At 43.5% G+C, this 26894-nt stretch overlaps 1 protein-coding gene across 2 annotated transcripts; it reads right to left on the reverse strand.

Moving 5' to 3' along the window:
- Positions 1–235: 235 nt before the first annotated feature.
- PDHA1 (pyruvate dehydrogenase E1 subunit alpha 1) lies at positions 236–24270 on the reverse strand. 2 transcript variants are annotated; one of them, XM_045015335.1, is made up of 12 exons: positions 24117–24263; positions 19248–19262; positions 16210–16278; positions 11944–12117; positions 10806–10932; positions 9396–9487; positions 8888–8980; positions 6115–6270; positions 5891–5962; positions 4752–4819; positions 2707–2815; positions 236–621 (listed from the first exon to the last, which is right to left on the reverse strand). In XM_045015335.1, exons 1-12 carry the CDS (start codon positions 24183–24185, stop codon positions 457–459), a joined length of 1209 nt encoding a protein of 402 aa, XP_044871270.1. In that variant the 5' UTR covers positions 24186–24263; the 3' UTR covers positions 236–456. The 2 variants fall into 2 exon arrangements, with proteins under 2 accessions (XP_044871270.1, XP_044871349.1); XM_045015414.1 differs by lacking the exon at positions 19248–19262 and having other exon boundaries at positions 24117–24270.
- Between the last annotated feature and the right edge of the window lie 2624 nt (positions 24271–26894).

Raw genomic sequence — 26894 nt, forward strand, 5'->3', positions numbered from 1 at the left:
TTCCAAAATAAATCCTTATTTCTCTTTACAACTCATTGAAAGAGTTGGGGCCTGACATCTGTGAAAAAAAATTGTATGAGGAGCCTCTGATCTCATACCCAAAGCAAACAGGCACAGTAGACCATTTCAGTGCGACACTTAATATATTTATATACTGTACAGAACATGATTTTTATTCAAAACATTTAGAAGAGTAACTTGCATAAGTAAAGCAATCCAAAACAACCCACTGAAGCAATTTAAATAACCATTGCTTTAGCTTAATTCAGCTCCTTATCCATGGGTTTGTGCATTTTTCTACATAATGTTTAGCTGTCCTTGGCTGAAAGCAATTTTTACTCTTCCAAACAAACCTACCTTAAATATGAACAGTTTGTTCTTACAATGAATACAAAATTTAATCCCCCCCCAAGAAGGCCATAATGTAACAGGCTGCTGGAGTAAATTGCATTCAGTTTAGCCAACAGACTTGTATTTGATCCACTGACTGGGGCCACGTACTTCAAAGGGTGGCTCATTTTTGTAGATATGGTTGCATAATTCTTCTAATGGTGGTTCTGGATCAGTGGTAGCAAACTGAGCCGCCTCCTCAATTTCCTTCCTTACTTCCACATCAATCTCCTAAAGCACAGAAGACAAGTGAGGCTGTGACAGTCTTAAAACCAATGTTGGTCTGTTCGTATAAAAGGGGGTGGCAGATGGACCAGTTACTGCCCATTGCTGGATTTCCTCCTTTCAGCAACTAATGCAGAGTGAGATAGGGGTTACATAAGAAGATCCACAGTCAGGCAAACGTCTAGTGACATTCAATAGGAAGTACATTCGCCTGACTAAGAACTGCAAGATTTGGTCATAGTGCAAACATGGGAGCTTCAAGTGCCTAATAGGCTAAAATTAAACTTCAAGCCCAAAGGTCACTTGTCATTCCATAGGGATCATGATCACGCTATCCCCTTCCATTACAGCTGCTGACTGCCAGACACATGTGGCAAGATCTTTTGCAAACTTTACCTGTTAGTTAAGCATACAAAACACTCGCAGAGAATAATAAGCCATTTCCTGAGGGGTTAGTGAACTCTGGCAACTAACTCCTCCCCACAGCACCAAAGGACTGTACTGCAGTCATTAACCCCAGTTAGTTTATTAATTCTCAGTGTCCTGCATGTGATTAAAAAGTAATTTACCTACCAGAAGTCTAACTTTTCTCTAGAATTACCACTAATTATGTTCCAGTGACTTGTTTAGTATGACTATTAGTAGAGTCACAAGATGAGCTTGACAGAATTTATATTTTTAAGTGCACTGTACAAGATCAATGATTAAGCTCCCCCCCAATTTAAATTTTCAGAGTTGTTGAAAATTATTGGGGGGGGGGTTCAGACAATTATTTAATGACAAAGTTTTAACTTTTTGAATCTCAATGTCTATATCATATCAAAATATATAAAGTAAATATCCCTAAATAAGTTAATTCTTAAGCAGAATTTTTCTTACTTTTCCTTTCTGTAAACGTCAATGGAAATATTTTTTTTCCATGCCTTTGTGTGTGGTTAAATAGATAGTTATCAACATTTAATCCTTCCAGGCCTATTTAAAGGATGCAAATTTAAAACAAAATAACTCCCTCATCATGAAATTTATAATGCACCAATGGAACACCTCAGAGTTGGCATATGCTCACATTCCAAAGGCTGGGATTGGACCAGAATAAGGAAAGAGCTCTTATACATAAATTGCCTTCAGAAGGTAAAATAAAACCACCTTTCTATGAACCAGGCAGAAAATGAAAGTGTGTATATCTGGCTGATCCCATTTACTTTTACATGGAAGCACTATGATCAAATAGTGTGGCATTCCATTGTTACAATTTTGCATGTCAGTTTCTAAAACAAATAGTTCAGTTTCCAATAAAGAACAGAATTTTAAGTGCTTCTATTTTGTAGACTCAAACCTACACACAACTTAAAGGAAAAGAGCTACAGCTGTAATTAATAATATGCATATTCTACATTTCTTCTTTTTCAGGTCTGGTTACATATTAAGATGTTAAAGATTTCATCTTTTTAACTGGGCTGTGCCTCTTGCCAAATTTGTTTAGCCAATTCAAAGAAGAAAAATCTTATCTCGATAAACAGCAGAAACTGAAAAGAAGTGCAGAAAGAGTTTAACACAGCTGTAGCATAATCTTTGAGACACTTGGGTAGAGATGTTATAGAGGATTTTCTTGGACCTGCCACCACCAAACTGAAAGGGAATGGGGATGACAGCTTTGGAGTTAATCCCTAGTAGCAGTGATTTATCCTTGGGGCTTTCAAAATAGCCTAATTAAAAAAAATTGTTTTTAAATGCACCAAGTAGTAGGTCTTTTAAAATACAATTCCCAGGTGACAAAAACTCCTCCCCTCCAAAAGCTGTCACTCAAAAGTTTGCAAGGAGAAATACTGCCCTAAATTCTGTTGTTCAGAAACGTGTAACCTCACTTGCATTCAGTTTTGTCTCTGTTAGTTAAAGTTATTAGACTCCTTTTGTTTAAATAGGAAAACAATGAATATTTTCATTAGTCCCTTATCATTTCTCACCAATAGCACTTTTATGCAGGCTGGGGGGGAACTATTGGCAGCACCATCACAGGGCTCTTTCACAGGCTGCTCATTTATGCCTTCACAGATTATCACCAAGAGTAGTCTGAAAAATATCACTTAATACCTTCAATTCCTCGACACTAGAAAGACTGTTGTTAAGAATTCTGTCCTTCAGCAGAGTAATAGGGTCACTTTTGCTTCTGACTTCTTGAATTTCTTCCCTGGTACGATAGCTATGGGAGTCAAGGAAAGACATGCATTATACAAGTTCCACACATTACCACCCAGACATATGAGTTGTGATTACCCATTGACACACAGCAAGAATTTTAATGAAGACAGTTAATTTGCCACTGAAATAAGGTGAAAAAAGTAGTTATTGGTGTGAAGGCTAATACAATGATTGCGTTGGGAGATCTGGATCCAACTCCCATTCTGCTAGACTTTGTGTGACTGGGCAAGTGACTTACTCTCTAAAATGGATATTTCTCTATCTCACAAGGGATGTGTTAATGAATTAATCTCTATCAGATGATGGGGAATTTAAGCTTGGAGAGAATATACTTGTATTTGTAAGACAAGTGCCTACATTAGGCAGTGCCTAAAGTTAGAAATTAAAGCCATCTCGTGTCCTAGCCACTAGAGGACTGCTCCCTACAGTATCATCTCTCCTCTAGGTTTAAGGCTTCTACTTATAGGCTTCCATTACTTCCCTTTTCAAGTTAAACAGAACTTTCTGAAAATTCAGACTTACTGCTCAGTTTGTTTGGAAAAAAATTTCCAACTGTCTTCACTGGCCCCCTAAACTGGGTTCAGAGTCTTTCCTTTTCTCACATAACAACCAGCAAAAACAATCTGCAGGAAAACTAATCCTCCACTGATACACATGCAACTCCATTATTTTCAAGTTATGCTCTCTGAGGGCTGGTCTACACTACCGCGGTAGATCAACTTAACTTATGCAACTTCAGTTACGAAGTTGACATAGTTAGATCCACTACCACAGTGGCTACACTGCGCTGTGTCAATGAGAGAGCGTCTCCCATCCACTTCCCTTACGCTTCTCAGGGAGGTGGAGTGTACAAATTGATGGGAGAGTGCTCTCCCATCGATTTAGCATGTCTTCACCAGACCCACTAAATCGACGCTGCATCAATTGCAGCAGTGCCAATCTACCAGTAAGTGTAGACATGCCCTTAGATCACACAGGTGTAACTTGTTAGAACTCAGAAAAAAAAAAATCTTAAAGATGAAGCACAAGGAGGAACAGAATCCTGCTCTTATACTCAGCTGTGAATCAAAAAATTGTTTGATCGCTGAAGAAATTGACAGCCAGCCTTCAGGGACTAAAATCAAATATAATCACACACAAATAGAATGAATGGTGTAACAGGACCACCTCCTCCTAGAAATTCTCATCACCTGACCTCGTTTTCCAGCAGCTAGAAAATATCCTTCCTGAAATACAGAATCCACATGGAAACTCTAGCACAGTGATCAGTCCCCAATGTGTTTAAAAACACTTGGCATAGAGCTCGTGCGCTAAGGGTGACAACTACACAAAATACTAAAATGGAATTTTTCATTCCAAATTAAAATACCGTTACTTTAACTTCTCTACCAAAGGACAATCAACACCTTCATTGAAAGCATGCACCAGAGAGGTTTAAAAGCAAGCTGTTTTTCAGTTAAAGCTTACATAAATAGTGGGAAAAGGAATTTGTTGGTGCAGAATAAACACGATCTTACTGAATGTAAAATCTTTGAAAAAGCTCTCTAACATTGGGACTTATGCCATTTTGAAGTATTATGAGTCAAAGCAACTGAGAGAGATATTAAGTCAGACATTACTGTGATGTGTGCAATATAAACCTATTAAGAGATACAGTATAGCATTGGTGATGTGTTATTAGGCAAGGGGATATGAGTGGTCAAATTGATTCTCATAAGCAAGATTTCAATCTTAATTTTTTTTACATGCCTAAAGGTGGATTTCAGCAAGGTATCTACATTTCTAAATTTTTGTCCGTGGCATGAATTTTTTGATACTGAGTGTGCAGGTACAGAGAGAGAAAGAGGGAAACATTACTACCATCTTATCTACCACTCACTAGGCTTTGTGTGTAGATTACCCAATAGAGTAAGTTCACACAATCCTTTTTACTGTACCTTATTCCGGGGTCACTCATACTGTGTCCATGATAACGATAGGTCTGTAACTCCATCAATATAGGACCCTGAAAAAATAAATAGTTTATGGTTGTTTTCATAAGCCTAAAGAGCAACAATAGCATATACTACAGATCCAGGCATTACTCACTCGCCTCAGCTCTCATTTTGTGTTTGAATGAGACAACACCAATGCTCGCCTAAACCACCTTTCCAAGCTCACTCTTTGCATTACACATGATCTCTTGCAACATGGACAAGAAATATGTCATTATCCTGAAACTATTCCTAGATGGGTATCAAGAAGAACCTTGGATATATGTTTTGTGAAGGCAATTCAATAACTTCACTTGGCAGCTTGTTCTCATGTATTTAAACAGCATAGCTCCACAGCTTCAGATGTCAGTCCATCATTATTCAGCAAGTTTCAGTTGCATAAAATTGTCCTTCCCTTTCAAGACTGTAATAGAGTTGACCTTGCTCTACCAGTACTGATTAAGTCTCTATGCCAGAACACTTTTAGTGTCAAAAATAGTATTCAAAAATAAATTCATCCACTTCATAAGTGGTTCTAAAGTTGTAGATGAAGTGGAACAACCACTCCAATACAGAAGATCTGCATTGTCATTTTATATCATGTCTGAGTTAATGCAAATTACTGTATATGCCTTCTTTTTACAGTTTTACTCTTCCTACATGACCTCACAAAGATTTACTTTAGTTATTTTATATTTGTTGCAAATACAGCAGGATTGTTACTCTTTCCCCCACCCTTTAATTGGTAAATAAAACGTTTAAAGCATACTCAGAAATCCTCTCAGCAGAAGACATAAAATGGATGAAAATACATGCTTTTCAGTTTTAATATGATCTTTTTACTTAAGTCAATACATTTTGGTAAAAGGTATTTAGACAATCCATTTCCGTAAAACTGATAGAGAAAAATTTGGTGAAATAAATATTATATAAATAAATGTTTGATACTGAAACTTTCCTTAATTGAGAAAAAGAGATAAAGAGAATTTCAAAAATAATTTAACTGCAGAGTATTGGGTTGGTATGAGATTTTGTATGTGAGAACAATATAGCACAAAATAATTACCTTATCCCTGGTAAAGGACTGATATTGAGTAACTTACTTTTCCAGATCTACAGTGTTCAGCTGCAAACTTTGTTGCCTCTCTCACACAGAGAATATCCATACCATCCACCTGTTAACAGAAAAGCTTTTTAATTAGAGCAGAGCAGAACAGACTTCAGAGGGTGAACATTAATTTAAGTATTCCCATAGATTCAGTATGAATTCAAGATCTCTAATCATCTGCTCCATTATAAATACGGAAAAGATGGAAACTGTTCTCACTCTTATCCCTGGAATGTAGTCTCCTCTTTTGTAGTAGTCAGTGCTGGCTGCAGCTCTCTCTACTGAAGTACCCATTCCATACCTGTTGTTCTCACAGATGAAAATGCATGGCAGCTTCCACAAGGCTGCCATATTATATGTTTCAAATATCTGACCCTGGAAGAAAAACAGTAACATGTAAGTTGGGTCCCTCTTTGGATTCTTTAAATTTTAAGTATCAAGGCCTACAGGGGGTCTTTCACTTCCACCAAAGGTCTGGCTAGTATTTGACTCTGATAGTGAACTCAAATTCTGAGTCAGTTCAGTCTTGAAAGAAGAAAATCATAGAGTTGAAGATCTATTTTTCATCTTAACCTGTATGTAATAAAATACTCTCCCATTAAAAAGTATTATCCTTAACCCCTAGATAGCAACATTCAGGATAAACTGGTGCACCAAAGAGTTCACAACACTAAAATATTTTCAACAGAAAATTTGAAAATTACATTAATAAAAGCAATGTTGGTCTACATATGTAACATGCTACAGTTCTACTTCAGTTAAATAAAGAAAGTTCCAACAACACTGTTGTATCAACTACTCTATGCAAGTAGAGGTCACGGAAAAGGTCATCACTTGAGAATTCTATTTGCTAGTGGAAACTGGGATGGCTTCCATAGCTGTGGGGAGAGGAGATTTAAAGCACAGATTTTTGTAGAAGTTGCTATAGTTAAGTTTCTAGCCCTTATTGGTAAAAGAACCTTCTCCTGGGGGAATTCTGCACCACTGCGCATGCACAGAATGTATGTTGCCCTGTAGATTTCTTTGCTTCCCCACAGAAAAATGACTTTCAGCTGGGGAAGCAAAGGGAAGCCACAAGAGCAGTATGTTTTGGGTGCCCAGGGCAGCCAGCAGAGAGGTAAATCACTGTGGGGCAAGGGAAGACCTGGCTGGTGGCTCCTACCCTGTGACAAGGGACACGGGACTTCCCCTGAATGGCATCTGGGGCTGTATCAGACCCAATCCCAGATTTCTCTCCCAGCTGTAGGAAGCTCTGCAAACTCCTCCCTCAGCCCACTTCCTGCACCCATCGCTCCTCAGCTGCAGAGGGAGGGATCACTGTACAGGGAACTGCTCCCCCAACTGCCCACCCCGTGCATCCTCATACTCAGACCCTCCTGCTGGGCCTCACTTAGGGTGACCAGATGTCCCAATTTTAGAGAGAGAGTCCCAATTTTGGGGGATTTTTCTTATATAGGCACCTATTACCCCCCACCTCCTGTCCCGATTTTTCACACTTGCTGTCTGGTCATCCTAGCCTCACTTCCCCCCTGCACCCGGACCACCTCAACTAGCCACCCACACCCAGATCCCCACCCTACTGAGCCCCCACCACCTTCACCTGGACCCCCCTGCAGAGTCCCATTATTGTTGCACCTAGAACCCAACAAGCCCCTGTGCATCCAGATCCCCCCCACACCCAGATCTCCCACTAAGCCACCTGAACCCAGACTGCCCCACACAGAACCCTCTCAACCCACACCTGGATCCCCTCACACTAAGCCCCTCCACACTTGGATCCTGCCTTGTTGAGCCTGCCTGCCCACACCTGGTGCATATGGCATGGAGAGGCAGGGCCCTGGAGTGTTTCTGGGGCAGGCCCGGTCCTTGCGCTGTGTCAGGGTTGGGTGCAGCCTCGCCACTGAGTCTGTGTCATTGGGGGGAGCTGCCCAGTGATCTCCCACCTCTGTGCAGCCAGTGGCCTGTGCTCCCCAATGCCATGATGGAGCCTCCACATTTGACAAATAATATTTGCAGAATTTTAAACACTTTACACAGAATTTTTAATATTTTGGCGCAGAATGCTGTCAGTAGTAAATAACCTTTCATATGAGAATCAAATATAAGCTGATGAGGTGCTATTCCCCACCCCAGGTCTTCAGGAAGACAGGTTTATTGTGTCTGCTACTGCTCATGGATTTTTCCAAGCACCAACAGAGCAAAGTCAGAATGAAATTAACACCACTAGTCAGTTTGTGCTGCACTTGAGAACTCTGGACAGCAGAGAAACTCAAGAATCACATCAATGTCATGCGTCTCCTACTTAGGAAAGCCATGAGCAACAGCAGAGGCAGGCACTGAAAGCTGTTCACAGGGCAGGTCCAGAGTATGAAAAGACATCTCCCCACAGCACTTGCAGGCTGAGACAGGGCTAGAATAGTGAAGACCTGGCCCCACTCCCTCACAACTTCCTGGAGGGGAAGAGAGCACCAAATGCGGGGAGTGGTGGGGAATATGGTGCTTCAAAATTATAAGAAGGCACCGACTAGCAATAACTTTAAGTGAAAGATGTGCTCCCAAGCATATTCGAGACCCTGGTAGGAATTCCAGGATCCTTTGCACTTCTGGTATGTGAAGAACCACTAGGGTGAAGACTTCCACCACCACCACCACCCCTTCTCTTGTCTTTCAGATCTACCTTTGGAAAGCGAGCCTAATCCCCTAATTTATAAGCTTTCCAAACTTAAATTTTCCAAGCTCTAAAATATTTTTATAATTCGATCAGTGTGAATGCCTAAAGTATGTAGAGTGATCAGACAGAGCAGCAGCCTGATAGTGACCAAAAGTTATCTATATGACATAAGTCTGGCTCTTAGCCACATTATAAAACCCTTCATCACAACTGCCAAACTTACTGACTTCTACATACAAGTCACAAAGTGATTGAAACGAATGTCAATAGGGCATACATAGGACAACTCTTACTATACACATTTAAATCAAGAAAGCTTACTTGATTGGCAGCACCATCTCCATATAAAGTCAGACAGATCTCATCTTTGCCAAAGTACTTACAGGCCAAGGCAATCCCAGCTCCAAGAGGAACCTACAGTGAATTTTAAAACAGATTTAACAAGTCAAACATTTGGAGCAACATTTGGAATAGTTGGAGACACACAGCTGTGAACTATAAAAATTAACATTTGTAAATGTATGCAATTAATAATGAAAAGTATAGCTACAAAGGCTGTTAACTCATTTCCATAAGACTTGATTCCTGTTACAATCTAAACTCTAGTTTTCACATAACATTAAATAATATCAATAGTTTAATCTCTGTTAGATTCAACTATATGTTTTGATTTGTAAAGAATTAAGTGGAAACCAATTAGACTATGGTCACGTATATCAATGATTGCTGTAGGCAGGCCCATAGCAAGAAAGGTGATGCTGGCACAGAATCTAAGTGAGATTTAATTTGATTTTCAAATGCTAGACATTTGCATACTGTATCATAGTACCTGAGCACCAACAATGCCATTGCCACCATAGAAGTTCTGGGCATACAAGTGCATTGATCCTCCTTTTCCCTTAGCACATCCTCCTTTTCGACCTGAAAGGTGTAGGCATATAATGAAAAGAGGTTACATTTTAAGTATCTGACAGGACACAACAGGTAGCTACAAACAGATGGAGAACAGAAGAAAACAGTGCAACAATTACAACTAGCATCAAAGTAAACACGAAATGAGATTAGTGAGAGAAATGAAAACAAACATCTACTGGAAGAGTCCCATCATTCTATAACATCTTAGTATTTTCTAACAAGGAAGTAGATCCTACTTGTGTTCAGACAACCCCACCCACCCCACCCAAATACCTCTGATACATGCTGTAAGCTACAGCAGAGAAACACTGTTAGTCACAACCTTGGGTAAATATGGTTCCTGGGAGAAAGGTTCTAACCTGGGTTTTCCTGACCAGTCTAATCTATCATCTCAGCTTCACTGTAGCAATTACCATAACAAGAGTACCCTCATGTAACCAGGTCATCCCTGACACAATTCAGTTGTGCATTACAGGTGAAGCCATGCTGTGCTACAACTCCAGTAAAGACCCAGACAGTAGTACAGCTCAAGGTCAGAACCATCCAAACTACAAAACTGGAGGGTGTCAAGCCCTATCATGAATAAATAAGATCCACCAAAAGCATAGTTTAGATGGGACCTATAGCACAAATAATAATAAAGCTACTGTAGCAAGACATGCTTCTAGATAATGCTCATGTAGACAGAGTCTATGATATCAAGCAAAGCTTTCAGAAGTGGTGTAAACTGAAAGGAATAGCATTTTGTATTACTCCAAGTCATGAGAAGTATCTGAGTATTAAAGTTACCTTGTGACTTTATTGTGAGGCATCAGGAGAGGTCACAGAATACTGATGATTTACTTTGCCATATTACTGTGTGACATCCCATGTCCTGATTTATTTAGTATGTCATAGTCAGTTTAGATCAGCGATACTCAGACGTCAGTGGTTCAGGAACCACATTAACGATCAACATTACCCAAAAGAGCCACAGCAGTGTAAATTCACGGTTTCATTTACTATAGTACTATATATATTTAAACAGTATGACAGGAAATATTTAGTTTTTTATATATATTATTCTCACAGCAAAATGACTAAGTATTATTATTTTATCAACTACAATTGGTTAATAACATAGTAAAAGCATCTTGACTGGTTAATAATTAAATCACACAGTGTTTTAATATCATGTGCTGCAAAGAGCTGTAGGAGACACATTAAAGAGCCACTTGCGGCTCGCGAGCCTCAGTCTGAGTAGCACTGGTTTAGATGTTCTCTGGAAATTCTGATGCAAGCTAAGTACAGCAGTGCCTGAATCCCCATTTTATTCAACATGAACCTGTAAGCTCAGCAAGGATCTCTCGGACAGAAGTTCCGCGTGTGTAGGCATAGCCATGCGCCCGGTATGCTGTTATCAAGTGATCTGTTGGTTTTATGGCAGCTTCGAGTCCAACACAGCACGCTTCCTGTTGTAAAGGAAAAATAAGTCTGACAACAGAGGACAAAACATGAGACTCCTCTAGCCAGCTCTTGAGGCTGAGGGCCAAGGTCCCCATCCATACTTAGAAGATCTGTAGCAATGGAGGGCAGCGGGTACAGTTGACTGCCCTGCACCTCAAAAGGAGACATATGCTTGACATATGGGGCTGGAGCTAGGTCCTTTGAGAGTCACTGGACTACAACAGTCTGCAGCTCCAAAATAATCAAAACCAGCATAGGAGGAAATTGATGATTAGGTCAAGGAAGGTGAGAAACTAGGAAAGCTTACGGACCACCGTCACTGCCTGTGTGTTCAACCACTTAAGCACCGCTCTTCCGATGCTCACCATGACTGACCTTTCCATTCCCCATGACCAGCGAGCTGGGGAGACAAGTATCACCAGCCCTCTCACAGAAGAGGGGATTTTGCACCACACACCCAAAAAGGGGGGGAAAAGGACAGGCAGCAAAAACTAGGCCACAGACATCCCTAAAGTTCTTTCCCTGCTGACAGATACTATTTTAGAGGCCAAAGGTCTTTTGCCCCAGCCTTCCCAAAGGACATCTGGGAAGCTTGATATGGAGGAAGCAGGCAACCCCAGCCCTGCTTACACCTCCAGATTAGCTGTAAACAGAACATTGCAGATGCTGGTTCCCTGTGCCCATCTTCAGCAGCTTCCTGCTTTCTCCTTTGCTGCTGTTGCCCCGGGGAAGTACAGGCAGATCTTCTTCCTACCTCATTAGCTGGGGCACATATGATCTAAAGTGGGTTTTCTGTTTGTCTTTTTAAATAAGGAAAAAATAGACCAAGTTTTGGTTTATACATATATTGAAAGAGAACGGGTGTCTGTGATCCGAGCTATGCTTTAAGACTAAGATATTTACCATTGATATATGCTTCTAAACTTAGCTCCCTCTTCATTCAAACCCCTACATTAAATAATGCAACACACAAAGACTCCACCCTTTTTTATGAACTCTCTGGACCTGTCACTCACCTGACCATCATACAAGTGGCAGAAGCCACGAATAATCTTCTGTTTATACAGTTGGTCTGACTTCAGTTCCATGCGCCGAATTGTCTGCATAGTCTTGTAGTAACGGAGTCCCTCTTCCCGAGTCAGCACTGCTGTGCCAGGAGGGCCCTCTTCCAGACGATGGAGATCGCATTTCTAAAGAAACAGTCAAGGAGGTATTTCAATATTTTAATTTATGAGGTTCAAGTTCCAGATAGTTATTGAACAGTAAAACCTGAATATTTATGACTAAACCAGTGGTTCTCAAACTTTTCCAGACTACTTTACCCATTTCAGGAATCCGATTTGTCTTGCGTATCCCCAAGTTTCACTTAACGTAAAATCTATTTGCTTACAAACTCAGACATAAAAATACAAAAGTGTCACAGAACACTATTACTGAAAAATTACTTACTTTCTCATTACTACCATGTAATTATAAAATAAATCAACTGGAATATAAATATTGTACTTGCATTTCAGTGTACAGTATATAGAGCAGTATAAACAAGTCATTGTCTGTATGAAATTTAGTTTGTACTAACTTCACTAGTGCTTTTTATGTAGCCTGTTGTAAAATTAGGCAAATATCTAGATGAGTTGAGTTGAAGCTCTGGGGTGGGGCCGGTGATGAGGGGTTTGGGAGGGGGCTCAGGGCTGGGGCAGACAGTTGAGGTGTGGGCTCTGGGGGGGGGGGGGGGGCTGTGAATGAGGGTTTTGGGTGCAGGCTGCCCCAGGGCAGCAGCGGGAGAAGAGGACTCCCCCTAACCATCTCCCCGCCTGCAGCAGCTCCGGGGCTGGGGGAGAAGTGCTTCTCCTCGCCGGCAGCCCTGCACAACCCAACTTGCTCCCTTCCCTGTCCAGCCCCTACCTCTCCAGGCTCCCGTGGCTTGTGCCTGCAGGGCCCTTTATAGCCAGCTGCGTGGCCACGCAGCTTAGAGGGAACTTAGATACCCAGTCCTTTAGTAGGGCTATTCCTTTTCAGAGGATGGCAGCATTTTGCACCCCACAGCTATTATAGCAGTTTCATCTCCAATGCCAATCCACTGACACCAGTGGGCTTACACCAGGAAGAAGCTGACCCAACTATTCTATCAGCAGACTCAGGAAGACAGCACTGCTTCACAAATCACATTCCAAAGACAATCTAATCTAAAGACCATAATGGCTAGCAACACAGGTGTGACACTCTGTACCTCAAAGTAGCACCCTGGAACCGCCATATTCACCACTGTGATATTATGATGTTTTGTAAAAAGTATGCCTTGAGAGATATCATTTTGTAAGTTTAGGATTTAGAATGCATGTTTCTATTTTTATTTCTTAAGGTAACTATCTCCTTTATGCCTACCACTTATAATCACTTAAAATCTATCTTTCTGTTAATGTTTTACCCTTACCAGTGAGTTTGTCTAAAGTGCTTGGGAAATCTGCTCAGGTCACAAAGGCTGGTGCATGTTCACTTTCCTGTGAAGAAGTGGTGAACTAAGTAATGAACTTACAGTGTGCAGGCTTCTGACCAGTGCAAGATGGTACAGTTCTGGGGTGCAAGGCTGGGAAGGATTGGCTGGAGCCTCTCTACTGATGGTTCATGAGTGGCTGGGAGATCATTCAACTGAGTTGGGTGTGTCCCTGCCTGTGGATGGCTGTGTAAGTGCAATGCCTGTCAGAGGCTTGTAGCTTGACATCAGCAACACAGTGTAGGAGGCGAGCCAGGCGGTGGGTTTGAGGGCTCAGCGGTCCCACAGTCCAGGTTGCACCCCGGGGACCCCATCACAATAGGACCAGGTCTTATTCTATACACCAGCACATAGAGAGCCTTTTGTACAGGATCTCCCTTTGCCTGCTAAAAGGGACACCACTTTTGCAACATACTGCACTCCCCCACCCTTATACCATGCAGGAAGATTCTGTGTGGTTCTTCTCCCACCAGTCTGGATGAGTGGGAAGTGGGTACTTCCCAAAACCAGAACAGGAAGTGAGCATAAATTATCGCAGATGGAGTCTGAAGAAACAAACTGTTTTCCCTCTCTGTGCTCCAGAACCACCTCTTCTTCCTGGGGTAGCTAGTGGCATAGGGAACACATTCTCCAGGGGCTGCAGCAAGTCAAACAATTACAGAGGATGCCCCACTCCCTCTTGCATGTTCCCCAGAATCCACAGAGACCTGAGGGAAAGGGTGCATGTTGGGATATGGAACCCATGGCTTCTGCTATGGTGTGACGTTTTGGGATCCACCCAGACCAGGCTACTGCCTGCCCTTTGGATGCCTTGGTGCTGTGCAGCCATGGTTCAGATCTCCGACACCAGCAGCCAGCCCACAAGCATAAGGTTTCAGCCTAGCTCTCACCATCCCAATTACTCTTTGCAGGGTGATGCCAGCCCTTCCAGTCCCTAGTCTCCCTAAATATGTCCATCCCAAGTTCTTAACTACCAGATACTTGGATTTTTCACATCTGAGCCGTCAGCCCTGAAGACATGAAGCCAGTCCCCCAGATACCAGTTTATTTTGGAACACACGCTCCACACTCTGTTTGCACAACAGAGACCTGCTTGGTATGAAAATAAAGATAACCACAGGCTTTGCACTTTCCTATTGGATAAAATCCCTTTTCTAATAGGAGTTACATATTGCCTTAAAAGTTTCCCAGCTTACCCCCTAATTATAAGGGGGATCCAGTATTCACTGGCGCCGGCTTCCTCCTTGCCCCGGCTTTGCCCGACCCTCACTCCACCCCTTTCCCCAAGGCCCCACCCCCAGCCTCCTCTTTCCGCCCTGGCTCTGCTGGAACAGCTGACTGTGGCAGGCAGAAGGCACTGGGAGGGAGGGAGAGGATTTGATCAGCGGGCGGAGGGGGGAGGGGGAAGAGACAGCGCTGGCTGCCGGTGGGTGCTAAGCAGCCGCTTTTTTTTCCGTGGGTGCTCCAGCCCTAGAGCACCCACCGAGTTGGCGCTTATGCCAGTATTCACTGATAGTCTCAAGGCAGGATGCTGTCTCCCAAGTTCCGGATGCTCTTCAATTCAAACCACTTCCATTTTAAAATGGTTTGCCTTCCCCCCCCACTTCAATCGCTACTCACAATAGATATTCAAAGTGGGGAAAACTCCCTCCTTTTAGTTTCCAAAGACTGATTTTCTTTTCAGTTTCAAGCCATTTCCCTTTGCTTTGATGGTTCCTCAGTGTTATTTCTTGGACCTGACAATGGCTGCATAGTAGCTGGGGAGGTAGTTCCTCTCTGCCTGATTGCTTCACCACCCTGGTGTGAGGTGATGCTGAAGTTGCACCACAGTATCTACCACAATTTTCTATATATATTCACTGTATAAACTGTATACATCTCATAATGACTATGAGACTAATGACTAAAACCATCCGTTCTCTCCTTGGGGTATCTGGACCCTGACTGTCACACATGGGGAGCAGCAAATACCATTCCTCTGATAGAAGACTGTCAGGGAAACCAAATAGGAGAGAATGACCGAGCCCCTTAAGAGAACTCACTGACTTCAAACTTTAGATTCTGTCGACACTGATAGGGCCAAGAGATGAACAATGGTATTGTGTACTACTAAGGGCCCGGTCAATCCAATGCCCGCTGGCATGGTGGGTATAAAGACAGGAGACCTTCATCCTCACAGGTCCGTGCAGATGCTTAGTGCATGTCTCAAGGGCAATTTAAGCTAAAGGACAAAGCTGGCACAACAATAAACGGGTATAAACTAGTCATGAATATAGACTGGAAATTAGAAGGTTTCTAGCCATCAGAGTAGTAAGGTTGGAACTGCATTCCAATAGGATTAGTGGGGGTAAACAGTCTCCCTAATTTTAAGATAGAGCTTGATGTGTTTATGAACAGGATTATATGTAAGGGTTGCCTGAACATCAGGGGATTGGGCTCCAGGACTCAGGAGGTCCCTTCCAGTCCTAAATTCACGATATTTCAGGTTTTTCATCTCAATAATTTATGCTATTTTTTTGTTTTTTAGTTACCTCAGAATCTTACATTAGCATTTCAAATATCCCAAACAGCAACAATTTTTACTCTTGCCTCGTAACTTGACTTTTTTTCATGCACGGAGGGAATATCAGTTGTGAACTCCTACCAGGTGCCGATAGATATAGAAATGTTTGGTTCTGAACATTCAGAAATTATGTCTTTTCTTAGCGAGAAATCCACAGTAGTAATATCTATAACAATACTTCTATTTAATGCTAATTCTCAAAAATGAAATATTCAACTTCCTTACCTTAATATCAAATGTAGCCTCACTTGCAAAGTCTGCATAGTTACGAGATGCCACCACCACACGGGAAACCTAAAAAAAAGCAATACATGTTATTTAAATTTAGAAGTCAACAACAATCCCAAGGAAAAACGAACATTTCCTCATTCATTTAAATACTCAGTCACCATTATATGTAGCACATACAGTACTTCCAGATACTAAAGGAATGCGTTTAACTCACCAATTATGTTTATCTTCCCATAGTACTAAAGAGTAGTTTGGATTTTAACTTGTACCCTCCCCCAGATATTAGACCTCCGTTTCTAACTTGATTTTTAGAGGTTTTTTAAACAGACGATTGGGTGCCATCTTAAGCTCACAATCGTGATCAATAACTAAGTAATAATGGAAGCATAAGGATTCTGAACAGTTCTTAAGATCCTGCAAGAATCAACAGCATCAAAATCAAAGGGCAGCTGTCTTTCTGTATGAAATTTACCCTGCGAGAACACAGCTTGAGTGGGACATAGGCTTTGTCCTGGCCCTCTGCATAGGGGTGAATTTCACCTGTATTAGAATAGCAAGAAAAATACTAGTTTTCTGAAATTTAGGCTGCTCTAACCATTTCAAGTTAACAGCTACCCTAGACCAGTACCCATGACTTGGCAGGATTTAAAATTATTCACTTCTAGAGACAACCCAGACCCACTTTAGAAAGGTAATGACAGGAGCAGATAGTTGAGGAACAAAGAATAGCACAGATTGAGCCGGAAAAGCATAGTCATATCTTGGAAACAGTGTGAAAACATAAGGGCAAGGGACCTAAGACACAGAAAGCTTCAAGAAGGAAATGTACCAGAACAGGCAGTACATTTTAAAATAAAGTGTGCATGGATTAGGGGGCTATTCCACACTCAACACTCCTTTGTAACTCTCATAAATGATGGTTATGTTGCAATGTAATGAAGCTGAACCCCCCTCCCCCCCCCCCCCACACACACTCTACAGAAATCAGGATTATCCATCCATCCAATCACCGTCTATACAGCATAGTGAATACAACATTTTACCTCTGGTTCCAAAAGCTCAAGCTGCTATCTAGCTATATAAAAGAGCAATTCCAATAACTCATTCAGCCAAGCTGCTGACATATATGGTCACATGAAAGGGTCATATAGCACATCATGTAGTTCACCTCCCATAACACATTGACAGGATTTTTTTCAATTTTACTTTAAAAAAAAATCCTTAAAAGATGGAGGTCACTCTAGTCTGTTATGATTGTGATCCTACAAGCTACCTTGGCAATTTATTCTATTGTTTAACTGATTATAATCCTAATGTTTTTCCTAATATGAGCAGGTTAAGACATTCTAATCCAGGAGTGGGAAAACAGACATGCCAGTACATAATACTGCATGTACATTTTTGGAATAAGAGTCCATGGGGTATGTCTACACTACAGAAATACACTGTAGCAGCACCATGGGGTAGACACTTCCTAAATCAACATACAGCGTTTTCAATCAATGTAGTTAATCCACTTCTCTGAGAGGTGGTAGCTACGCTGATGGAAGAATCCTTCCATTCACCTCACCACATCTACACCCCGGGTTAGGCCGACCTAACTGTGGTGCTCAGGGTGCAAAATTTTTCATATTTAAAAATAAAGTAGCAATTAATTACCAGAAACCAGAGTGAACTGCAGCCTAAGCCTGGTCGACTTAAAACTTAGGCCAGGGGTAGACAACCTATGGCACGCGTGCCGACGGTGGCGCGCGAGCTGATTTTCAGTGGCACTCGCACTGCTCGGGTCCTGACCACCAGTCCAGGGTGCTCTGCATTTTAATTTAATTTTAAATGAAGTTTCTTAAACATTTTAAAAAACGTATTTACTTTATAATATATAACTAAACTATTGTTGTATGTAGACTTATAGAAAGATCTTCTAAAAACATTAAAATGTATTACTGGCACGCGAAACCTTAAATCAGAGTGAATAAATGAAGATTCGGCTCAGCACTTCTGAAAGGTTGCCGACCCCTGACTTAGGCTGACCTAGCTACATTGCTCAGGACTGTGAAAAATGTATACACACACAAAATTTTATATTATATATACATAAATGTATGTCTATACACAAATACTACATTGTTATATATATTGCCTCTCTCAAGCACATTATATTTCAACATACTACAAAGTTACTACCATTCTACAGAATATCAGCAAGCTAAATATGATCCCATTTCTTCCTCCTCTATCCCGCAGCCCATCACTTTTCATCCACATTCACCAAAATTTGGCATACCATGCACAATCCACATTACATGACTGAATTCACTGGTACCATCACTACATTTAAAAGGACTTCTTTACACTCTTCATTACTTATTCTTTAAAATCTTGTGGGAAGAGGCTGCACTTTCATCCTGTTTTGATTTACATTTGGGTTTCCCTCCCTCCCCAATGTTTTGAATGCTGCAGATGACATATACAATTATTTTTCTTTAGTAACAATTCAAGTTTGCCTGAGGGTTGGTAAACATCTCTCCATGATAATTAATATCAGTAACCAGGGATTTGGGATACTTATTGTTAGTTTGTTGCTTGGCATCAACTTACAGAAAAACAGAACTATTTTCATACTTAACAAGAAATATTGTTCTGTTTTACTTTCCCAAAAATTGAGTACAAATTTAAAAACTAAAAACAAATAACTCTCCACTTTTAAACTCTGAAGAACTTTCCTCAGACTATAAACATTTTGAAGCAACCTAAAAACCCCAATATCCTTTTGACACTTCTTTAATGCAACAGATTAAAAGAAAAAACAACTAAGATTAATGATATTCAAGAAAAATTCTGAAAATTAGACTAAATTAGTAAAATGTAGCAATACTAACTGTGCTCTCTAACCATTTTATATGTGAAGTTAACAATGAGCAAGGAGTTTAGGTTTATATAAAAAGGCTAGCAAGTTTGTAAAGCAGATTATGTATGTATATAATTTTAACTGGCTAAAAGCAAACCTTTACAGAAGTGATGATGTGCCTTACCTCACTAACAGCTCCCTAAAGTAGCAGCAATTGGAGGAAACAAAAGAGAGAAGAGTCAACAGCTGTAATAAAGCAATTCAGGGAAAAAATAATCAACAGACTAGCAAAATAAAAGACAGTACTATCATTTCTCTTGCTTATGGATGTACTTTAAGGCCTCATGGTTTGAATCTTCCCCACTCTGGACTTCATGAAGTCATTTAACACCTGTGCACATGGAGTGCAAAGTCGATGTAAAACATTACCTTATGAAGTGCATGTAAGTGCTACTCTTGATTGGAAGTATGTTAATTCTGACTTTGCACCAGTGTAAGTAACAAAATTCAGGGAAAAGAATCAAACCCCAAATTTTCAAACCTGGAAGCCTAAAATTGGGTTTCTAAATCTATATTAAGATATCTCAATAGAACTAGCTTGGGCACTCAAATGTGCAACACTCCAGAAAGCCCAGGCCATTTCTAATTGGGTGCCTCAATATAGATCAGGGATCGGCAACCATCAGCATGCGACTCGCCAGGGTAAGCCCCCTGGTGGGCCGGGCCCATTTGTTTACCTGCCGTGTCCGCAGGTTCGGCCAACTGCGGCTCCCACTGGCCACAGTTCGCTGCTCCAGGCCAATGGGAGCTGCGGGAAGCGGCGCGGGCAGAGGGATGTGCTGGCCACTGAACCGCAGCCAGTGGGAGCTGCAATGGGCCGAACCTGCGGACACGGCAGGTAAAGAAACCGGACCAGCCCACAAGGGGCTTTCCCTGGTGAGCCATGTGCCAAAGGTTGTCTATCCCTGATGTAGATTCAGGAGCTAGCTATCAGCACCTGGATTTTATGACTTAAAGATCACAGGTGGCAAATAAGATGCATCAGAGGGGACAGATTCAGAGAAAGATTACCTCCTGACCTCCAGAAAGGGCAGTCTGCTACTTCCAGTTACAAAAATGACAAATAGCCCTTTAACTTATTAGAGTCCCTGTTGTTCAGGGAAGAATCCTGAAGTTTCCTTCTATAGGGACTATAATTCTGAAAGTAAATGCCAATAAATGTAGTCTCATAATATTAAGTGTCCTGAAATGTATTTAATATTTCAGTTCTTGATTAAAATGATCTTCACAAAAGCAGTGACAACATGTATTGTCAAGAACTAATGCCAGCAGTATAGAAGGACACCATAAGAGTTAAAAGCCTGGTTCTCGCCTGCTTTAATACTGAGTGCATAATCTGAAGGGAAAAAAAGGTTTGTTTACAGATTTACTTTACAGATTCTCCTAAAGACATTTTTCCTCTCAACAGAGGCTCCCTCCCCTTCTGCAGAGTTCCTGATTTCTGCAAGAGAGCTTTCCTCCCTTCCTGAGGTAGCACTCTGCCATTGTACTGTCAGTCTATACAGCTATAATTTATAAAGGGTTTTGGGGTTTGTTTTTTGAGTTTTCTCAAAATGAAATTTACTAGAAATCAATTTTTAAACTGCTTCATAGAGCTTACATTTAATACATTTTATTTTGCTGTAAGCACACTGAACATAAAGTGGAGCAACAGGCAAAACCCCCCAAACATAAGATTAGTGGGGTATACAATACACAATGAAAGGAGAATGGGGGGGGGGGAGAAACCCATAAGAATTGGGCTGCAGAGACATTGAGTGAGTGGAAAAGGAAAGGCAATTGACAATTGAAAGAATTCTCTCTGCTTCTACTCATGCCCTCATCCATAATCTTGGAAGCTGGTGATTGGTGAGTCAGCCTGGCATGTTTAAAAAGCAGAAACAAAACTCATTGGTCCAGGCTGCAGACCAAGCAGGAGCACAAACCTGATTCAGAAAAATCTACCATTTTAGTGTAGTGCTCCAAAGTGTGTTTTGTGCTTTCCAGATATGTAATAAGTCAGGTAATAAGACAATGTGGTGTGGAATAAGGAGGAGGGAGTAATAGCTCACTAAGCTCATTTGTCCCTGTTATATTCCTACCCAGCCCTCAAACTTGCCAATTTTCATTTACAAAATGTCTCTATTACTATTCTCCTCAGAATGTTGCCCACTCATCCACTGTGCCTACTGGATGACCTTAGGCAAGTCACTTCACCTCTATGTCTCAGTTTCCCTCTTCTGTAAAATGAGGATAACTATATTTATCTCTTTTGTAAAGTGCTTTGAGATCTTTGGATAAAAAATACTATATTAGAACTAGGTATTAGTAACCACTTTTACTTTCTATTTTTAACCCATTAAATCCTCATCTTTGTCAAAGTAACTCCTACACATGACAATCCCCCTCTCATCCCATGTCCTCTCTCCATACAGCAGGCCTGATTCTGGTTTGCCTTCACTGGTTAACCAGAAGTAACTCTGCTAAAGTCAAAGTTACAAAGATATAAAACTAGTGTAGAAAAGATGAAAGTCAGACCCATTAATTCTCTTAGCCTCTCTGTGGTAGGACGTTTTGACAGTATCTGTAAATTAGCATTTTTGTTAGCATTTTGAACTTTCCCTCTCAACCACCTATTCTCACTTTAATCCTTATGTTTAGCTATTTTTTTTAATCACTAAAAACAACTGAAGAGAGTGAAGAGGGAATTTTACACTAGATTACTGTGGGCAGACCCCAGACCCAGGATCACTGAGATTAGCAGTCAGGAAAAGATTAAATCCCCTTTTCCGTCCCAAAATATTTACCTTTCATTAACCCATTCAGTATTGAACTGCTCTGCATATTACTCTGCTGATGTTTTAAATTGATATTCTATTTAAACTCATACATTCTTGTTCCATTAAGTACATCTGGCAAAAGATGCACTAAAGACAATTGAAGTCTTAGGGCTAGTCTACACTGGCAACGCTAAAGCGCTGCTGTGGCAGTGCTTTAACATGGCTTGCGTGGTTGCGGCACAGCACTGGGAGGGAGCTCTTCCCAGCGCTCTTAAAAAAAAAAACAAAAACACCTCCACGAGGGGCGTAGCTCCCAGCACTGGTGCACTGTCTACACGGGCACTTTATAGCACTGAAACTTGCTGCGCTCAGGGGGGTGTTTTTTCACCCCCCTGAGCGAGAAAGTTACAGCGTTGTAAATTGCCAGTGTAGACAAGCCCTTAAGAAGCTCAAGCTACTCCCTGCCCTCCTTAACCCTTTCAGTGCCTCAAGATCACTCCCACTTTTGTTCCTTACTTCCCTTCACTATCAAGAGTTCACAAGCTGGGTGAAGGAAAGGTTGGACTGACCTAAATAGGGTAGGACAAAGCACTCTGCAAAGCCTGTCAAAAAACAAAACATTTTTCATTCAACTATAGGAAGTTACTAAACAGTGTCAAACAGCACACCCTTCCAGCTCCTAGTGAGCCCAAACCAAAAAAGACTGTTGCTCTGCCACTAGAACACAGGACCAGCTCCTACTATCTGGTTTTAATAGCATTTCATGTGATAATATTCATATCACTGCAAGTTTATACTGCACTTTACAAACCTGTATTGACATATTGTGCCCCGAACTATTTACAAAGTAAGTTAATCAAGACAGACACAAGACATGACAAGCTGTTACAAGGAAAGGCTTGGGGACTGATATTGAAAAGGTAAAAAGGATCTCTGGAAGTGAGTTTTGAAGAAAGATCTAAGGAGCAAACAAGATTTGGCCGATGAAAAGAGGGAGACTATACCAAACGTACCAGCAGCATGATGGGATGTGTGTAACAAAATAATTGGGAAGAACATACAGAAACTGACAGAATGACGACAGTTTGCAATGCTCAAGAAGAATAAGTGGTGATGCTAGGGAGAATTCATGAAGCAATCAGAAAAAGAGCATTAAGCAAGAGTTTGACAGTGCATCTGCACTTAAAACGCTACAGCGGCACAACTGCACTGCTGTAGTGCTTCAGTGTAGACACTACCCACACCAACAGAAGAGATTCTCCCACTAGTGTAGGTAATCCACCTCCCTGAGAGGCAATGGCTAGATCAGTGGAAGAAGTCATCCTTCAACCTAGCACTGTCTGCCTGGGGATTTAGGTTGGTTTAACTACACTGCTCCAGGATGTGGATTTTCACCCCACAGTTAACCTAACAAGTTTCTAGTGTAGATCAGGCCTGAGACAGAGGACCAGATACTCAGCTAGTGTAACAGAGTACCCATTTACACCCACTGATGATCTGACCTGAATTAGGAAGCAAGACAAAAAGTGATGCAGCAAGGGCTAACAGAAACAGGCAGGTAATGGCAGGTGACCTCAAGGAGATATGTTCAACTTGTAGTGAATCTAAATAAACCGAAGCCGTGCTCGAATTTACTATGTATATCTGTGTACATGCATGAAGGGTAATTGTGCCTGGACCTGCAAGAGAGAGCCCGGTGGGGGGGAGAGGGAGGAGGAGAACATCCTCTGCTGGCTTCAACACTCTGATTTGATAAAAGAGAAGCTCCCTGTAGCAGCTTGTACCCAGACCCTGCCCTCAGCAGGGCCCCTTTCTGGGCCAGGGATCCCCCCCCCCCTTCAACTAACAGAAGGCAGAGACTGAATCACGCCGTTCTTCGCGTTCTCATTTTAAACGTCTTTAAAAAGCGCAGTGACTCCGGAGTGCGAGTGACATCAGCCCCCCCCCCCCCGGTTTCAGCAGCGGGCGGCCGGGCGGGCCCGTCGTGCGGGGAGTTGTAGCAAGACACCAGGGGGCACCTCGGGGCGGCTCCACGGCCCCGCTCTGACGCGGCCCCGCTCCCGGGGCCCTGCCCGGCGCACGGGCCCCGTTTGCTCCGGCCACGCTCACAGCCGCGCTCCGCTTCCGACCCGCCCCGGGGGCCCCGCGGCCGGGCCCGCCCCGCTCCGCTCCGCTCCCGCCCAAACGTGGCTCGACCGCGCCGCTCCCCGGGCAGCGACGCCCCCGCCCCTCACCGGTCTCGCGGCGGCGGCGGCCGGGCCCTGCAGCACGCGGGACAGCGCGGCCAGCAGCATCTTGCGCATGAGGGGGCGGCTGCGCCTGGCACGAGCGGCCTCCTGCCCTCGAGTCTCCTTCAGCGAGGGCCACGCCCTCCCCCGCCGCTGGGCCGACCCTGAGCGGCCCGGAGTGACGGCGACGGCGGCGACGGCGCTGCGTTCCAGCCCGCGCGGCGGCCGACCGACGCCTTTCCCTGAGTGTCCGCGCGCTGCACGCGCCCAGCTGGGTCCGCGCCCGCGCGCCCGGCCCTGAGCGGGTGGAGGGGACGCCGCGTGCCGGGGGGGATGAAGGACGCCGCGTTATGAGCCCCAGCGCGCTAGCGAGCTGCTGGGCAAAGCGGGGCCCGGTGCAGCCTGGGGCAGTAAGTGCGCAGCGCCTGCGTCCGGCTCCGCGTCCTGGGCGTGCACGTGCGGAGCTCTGCAGAAGGGAACGGGGGCGTGGGGTGAAATGTGCGTGTCTAGCCCTGGTTGCTGGAAACGTGAGTCCTCAAGCGTCCGGCATGGGAGAAGTCCCACTCAAAAACATCAACTTGTACTATATTCATGTGCTTTTTCAAAATCTCAGCGTCGGGCGGAGGGCTTGGGGCATGATCTTTTCATGCTCGTGGTTAGCAGTGTTGCACTGCAGCAGGGAACTGCAAAGGAGAGTTAGGAAGGCAGAATGTAACGAACTGAATGGGAATCTAGCCAGCAAACCACTCAGCCTAGATCTGACTGAAAAAAAAATTATTTTTTTTTAACAAAAAATGGATATATTTTAAAACAAATTATGAAAAATGTTTCTGTTTTTCCACCTACTCTAGATAATTTCTCTTTTGACTCTCAGTAACTAGACTATCCAATATGGCTGATATCTATAATACAGGGTTAAATAGTAATATTAATTTTTTTATTAGTGTTGACAATTAAATATGCACAAGAGGGAAGGTACTGTACATCTGGGGTCAGGCTTGAGTTATGAGGGATTACAGGTATCGGTTACAAGGATCACGAGATACATACATATCACATAACCAGCATAGACCCAGATTGGGGTGCAGGAGTTTTAAAGTGTCAGTGGATAAGTGGGCTCGGGTGTGCCACCCATGGAATGTATTAAGAGTCCAAGTCAGTATCAGTGTAGTGAATAAGTACGTGGGTGGGATGTGTCCCTTGGTTCGTGAGGGAAGGAAGTGGGTTATTTCCCTGGTTGGCGGTCTCGATTACTCAACCTGGTATTAACGGTGTCCTGTGATGTGTTCTGTATAGATGTCTCTGGACCACCTGATGGTGTCGGACACCATGAGCTGTCTCATGAGCCAGGCATAGCATTGACCGACGCCACACGCTCTCAGTACCGGCTCGTTGTGGGGGTCCCACAAGCCCAGGGCTCCCACAATCAGGGCATATATCTGGACCTCGTAGCCCTGGGCTCTCAGGGTGTCGGCCAGTGGGGTGTACTTCAACGCCTTCCGTGCTTAGGCCTCGTGGAAGGCCAGTGACCTGTTTTCAAATGGCACCATGACGTCTACCATGAGGACCTTCTTTTCTGCGTCTGTCACGACGATGTCGGGTCACAGTTGGCTGTCTGTCCCTGAGATGGCGTAGTCGACGGTGATCTTCCCCAGGGACAGCGGGATGGCTTTCAACAGCCGGTTCTGGATGGCATTGTGGCGGTGCAGCCAGGCTCCAGAGTGCTGTTTGCATCCACACAGGACATGGGGCAGGGTCTCGTTGTCATAGCTGCACTTCCTGCAGCACTTGTCCTGGTTGCCGTGGTGGATGGCTCCGTTGAGGGGAACGCAGTTGAGTTGGGCCCAGTGGACGAACCGCCAGTCGGTGAACCTGGTGAAGCTGCCCCCGGGGAGGAAGTGGTTGTTGGTGTCCCACTTGCTGGACACCTTGAACACCTTGCCTTGGTCTGGCTTCCGCTTGAGGTTCTCGGCATAGTGGCAGCATATGGCGTCTTTCAGGGTCCTTTCCAGCATCATTCTGGCTGTCGGGATGATGATGGCGTGGTCCAGGGTCTTTATGTGTGGCACCAGTATTCCCAGCTCCCGGCGCACCTCACGCCACTTCCAGCGGCAGCTGATCCTCTTTTCTAGGTATCTCAAGGTGCTGCGGGCACGGGAACAGAGAGAGGACAGGTCTCCCCACTCTCTCCCGAACTCAGCCTCCAGGGAGCCGCTGAAGTAAGTGGCGACGTCCTGCTCAGAGGGGGCCCTAGCGATGTGTTTCCTGACCATGTCCCATACGGCGTCCTGCACAATGCTCCTCACCGTCGGGTCCGGGCATGTCAGGAGGCGGAAGGCATAGGTCACTGCCACGTCGCATAGGTCACTCATCCGAGGTACGTTGGCACCCCACTGCCTGTGGGAAATGTAGATGATGTCGATGCTGACCTGGGGAAGGTAGAGCCATTTCCTCACCAACTGCCTGATGGTGCTGTCGGCCTTGTTCAGGGGCACCTTGGCTATGGCCGATGCCCTGAGGACAACGTAGATGCAGGGGATCAGGAAGATATTGAGGGCGTTAATCTTTTGCCGGGGGCGAGCAGGGAGGAGTCAATTTGGGCCATATCGCGCAGGATCTCCATGATGGTGTCTTCGGGGGTCTATCAGACGTGGACTCCTGTGGGTGTGCCCAGGTGCTGGTATACCTCTCTCTCCTCGAGGGAGGCCATGGGCTCACCCTGAATCAGGAACCATGATGCCTGGACCAGAGCCATGGCCCTGGAGGGAGGTGCATTTTGGGGGG

Source organism: Mauremys mutica, chromosome 1 (genome assembly GCF_020497125.1).
Source record: "Mauremys mutica isolate MM-2020 ecotype Southern chromosome 1, ASM2049712v1, whole genome shotgun sequence".
NCBI classification, from domain to species: Eukaryota; Metazoa; Chordata; order Testudines; family Geoemydidae; genus Mauremys; species Mauremys mutica.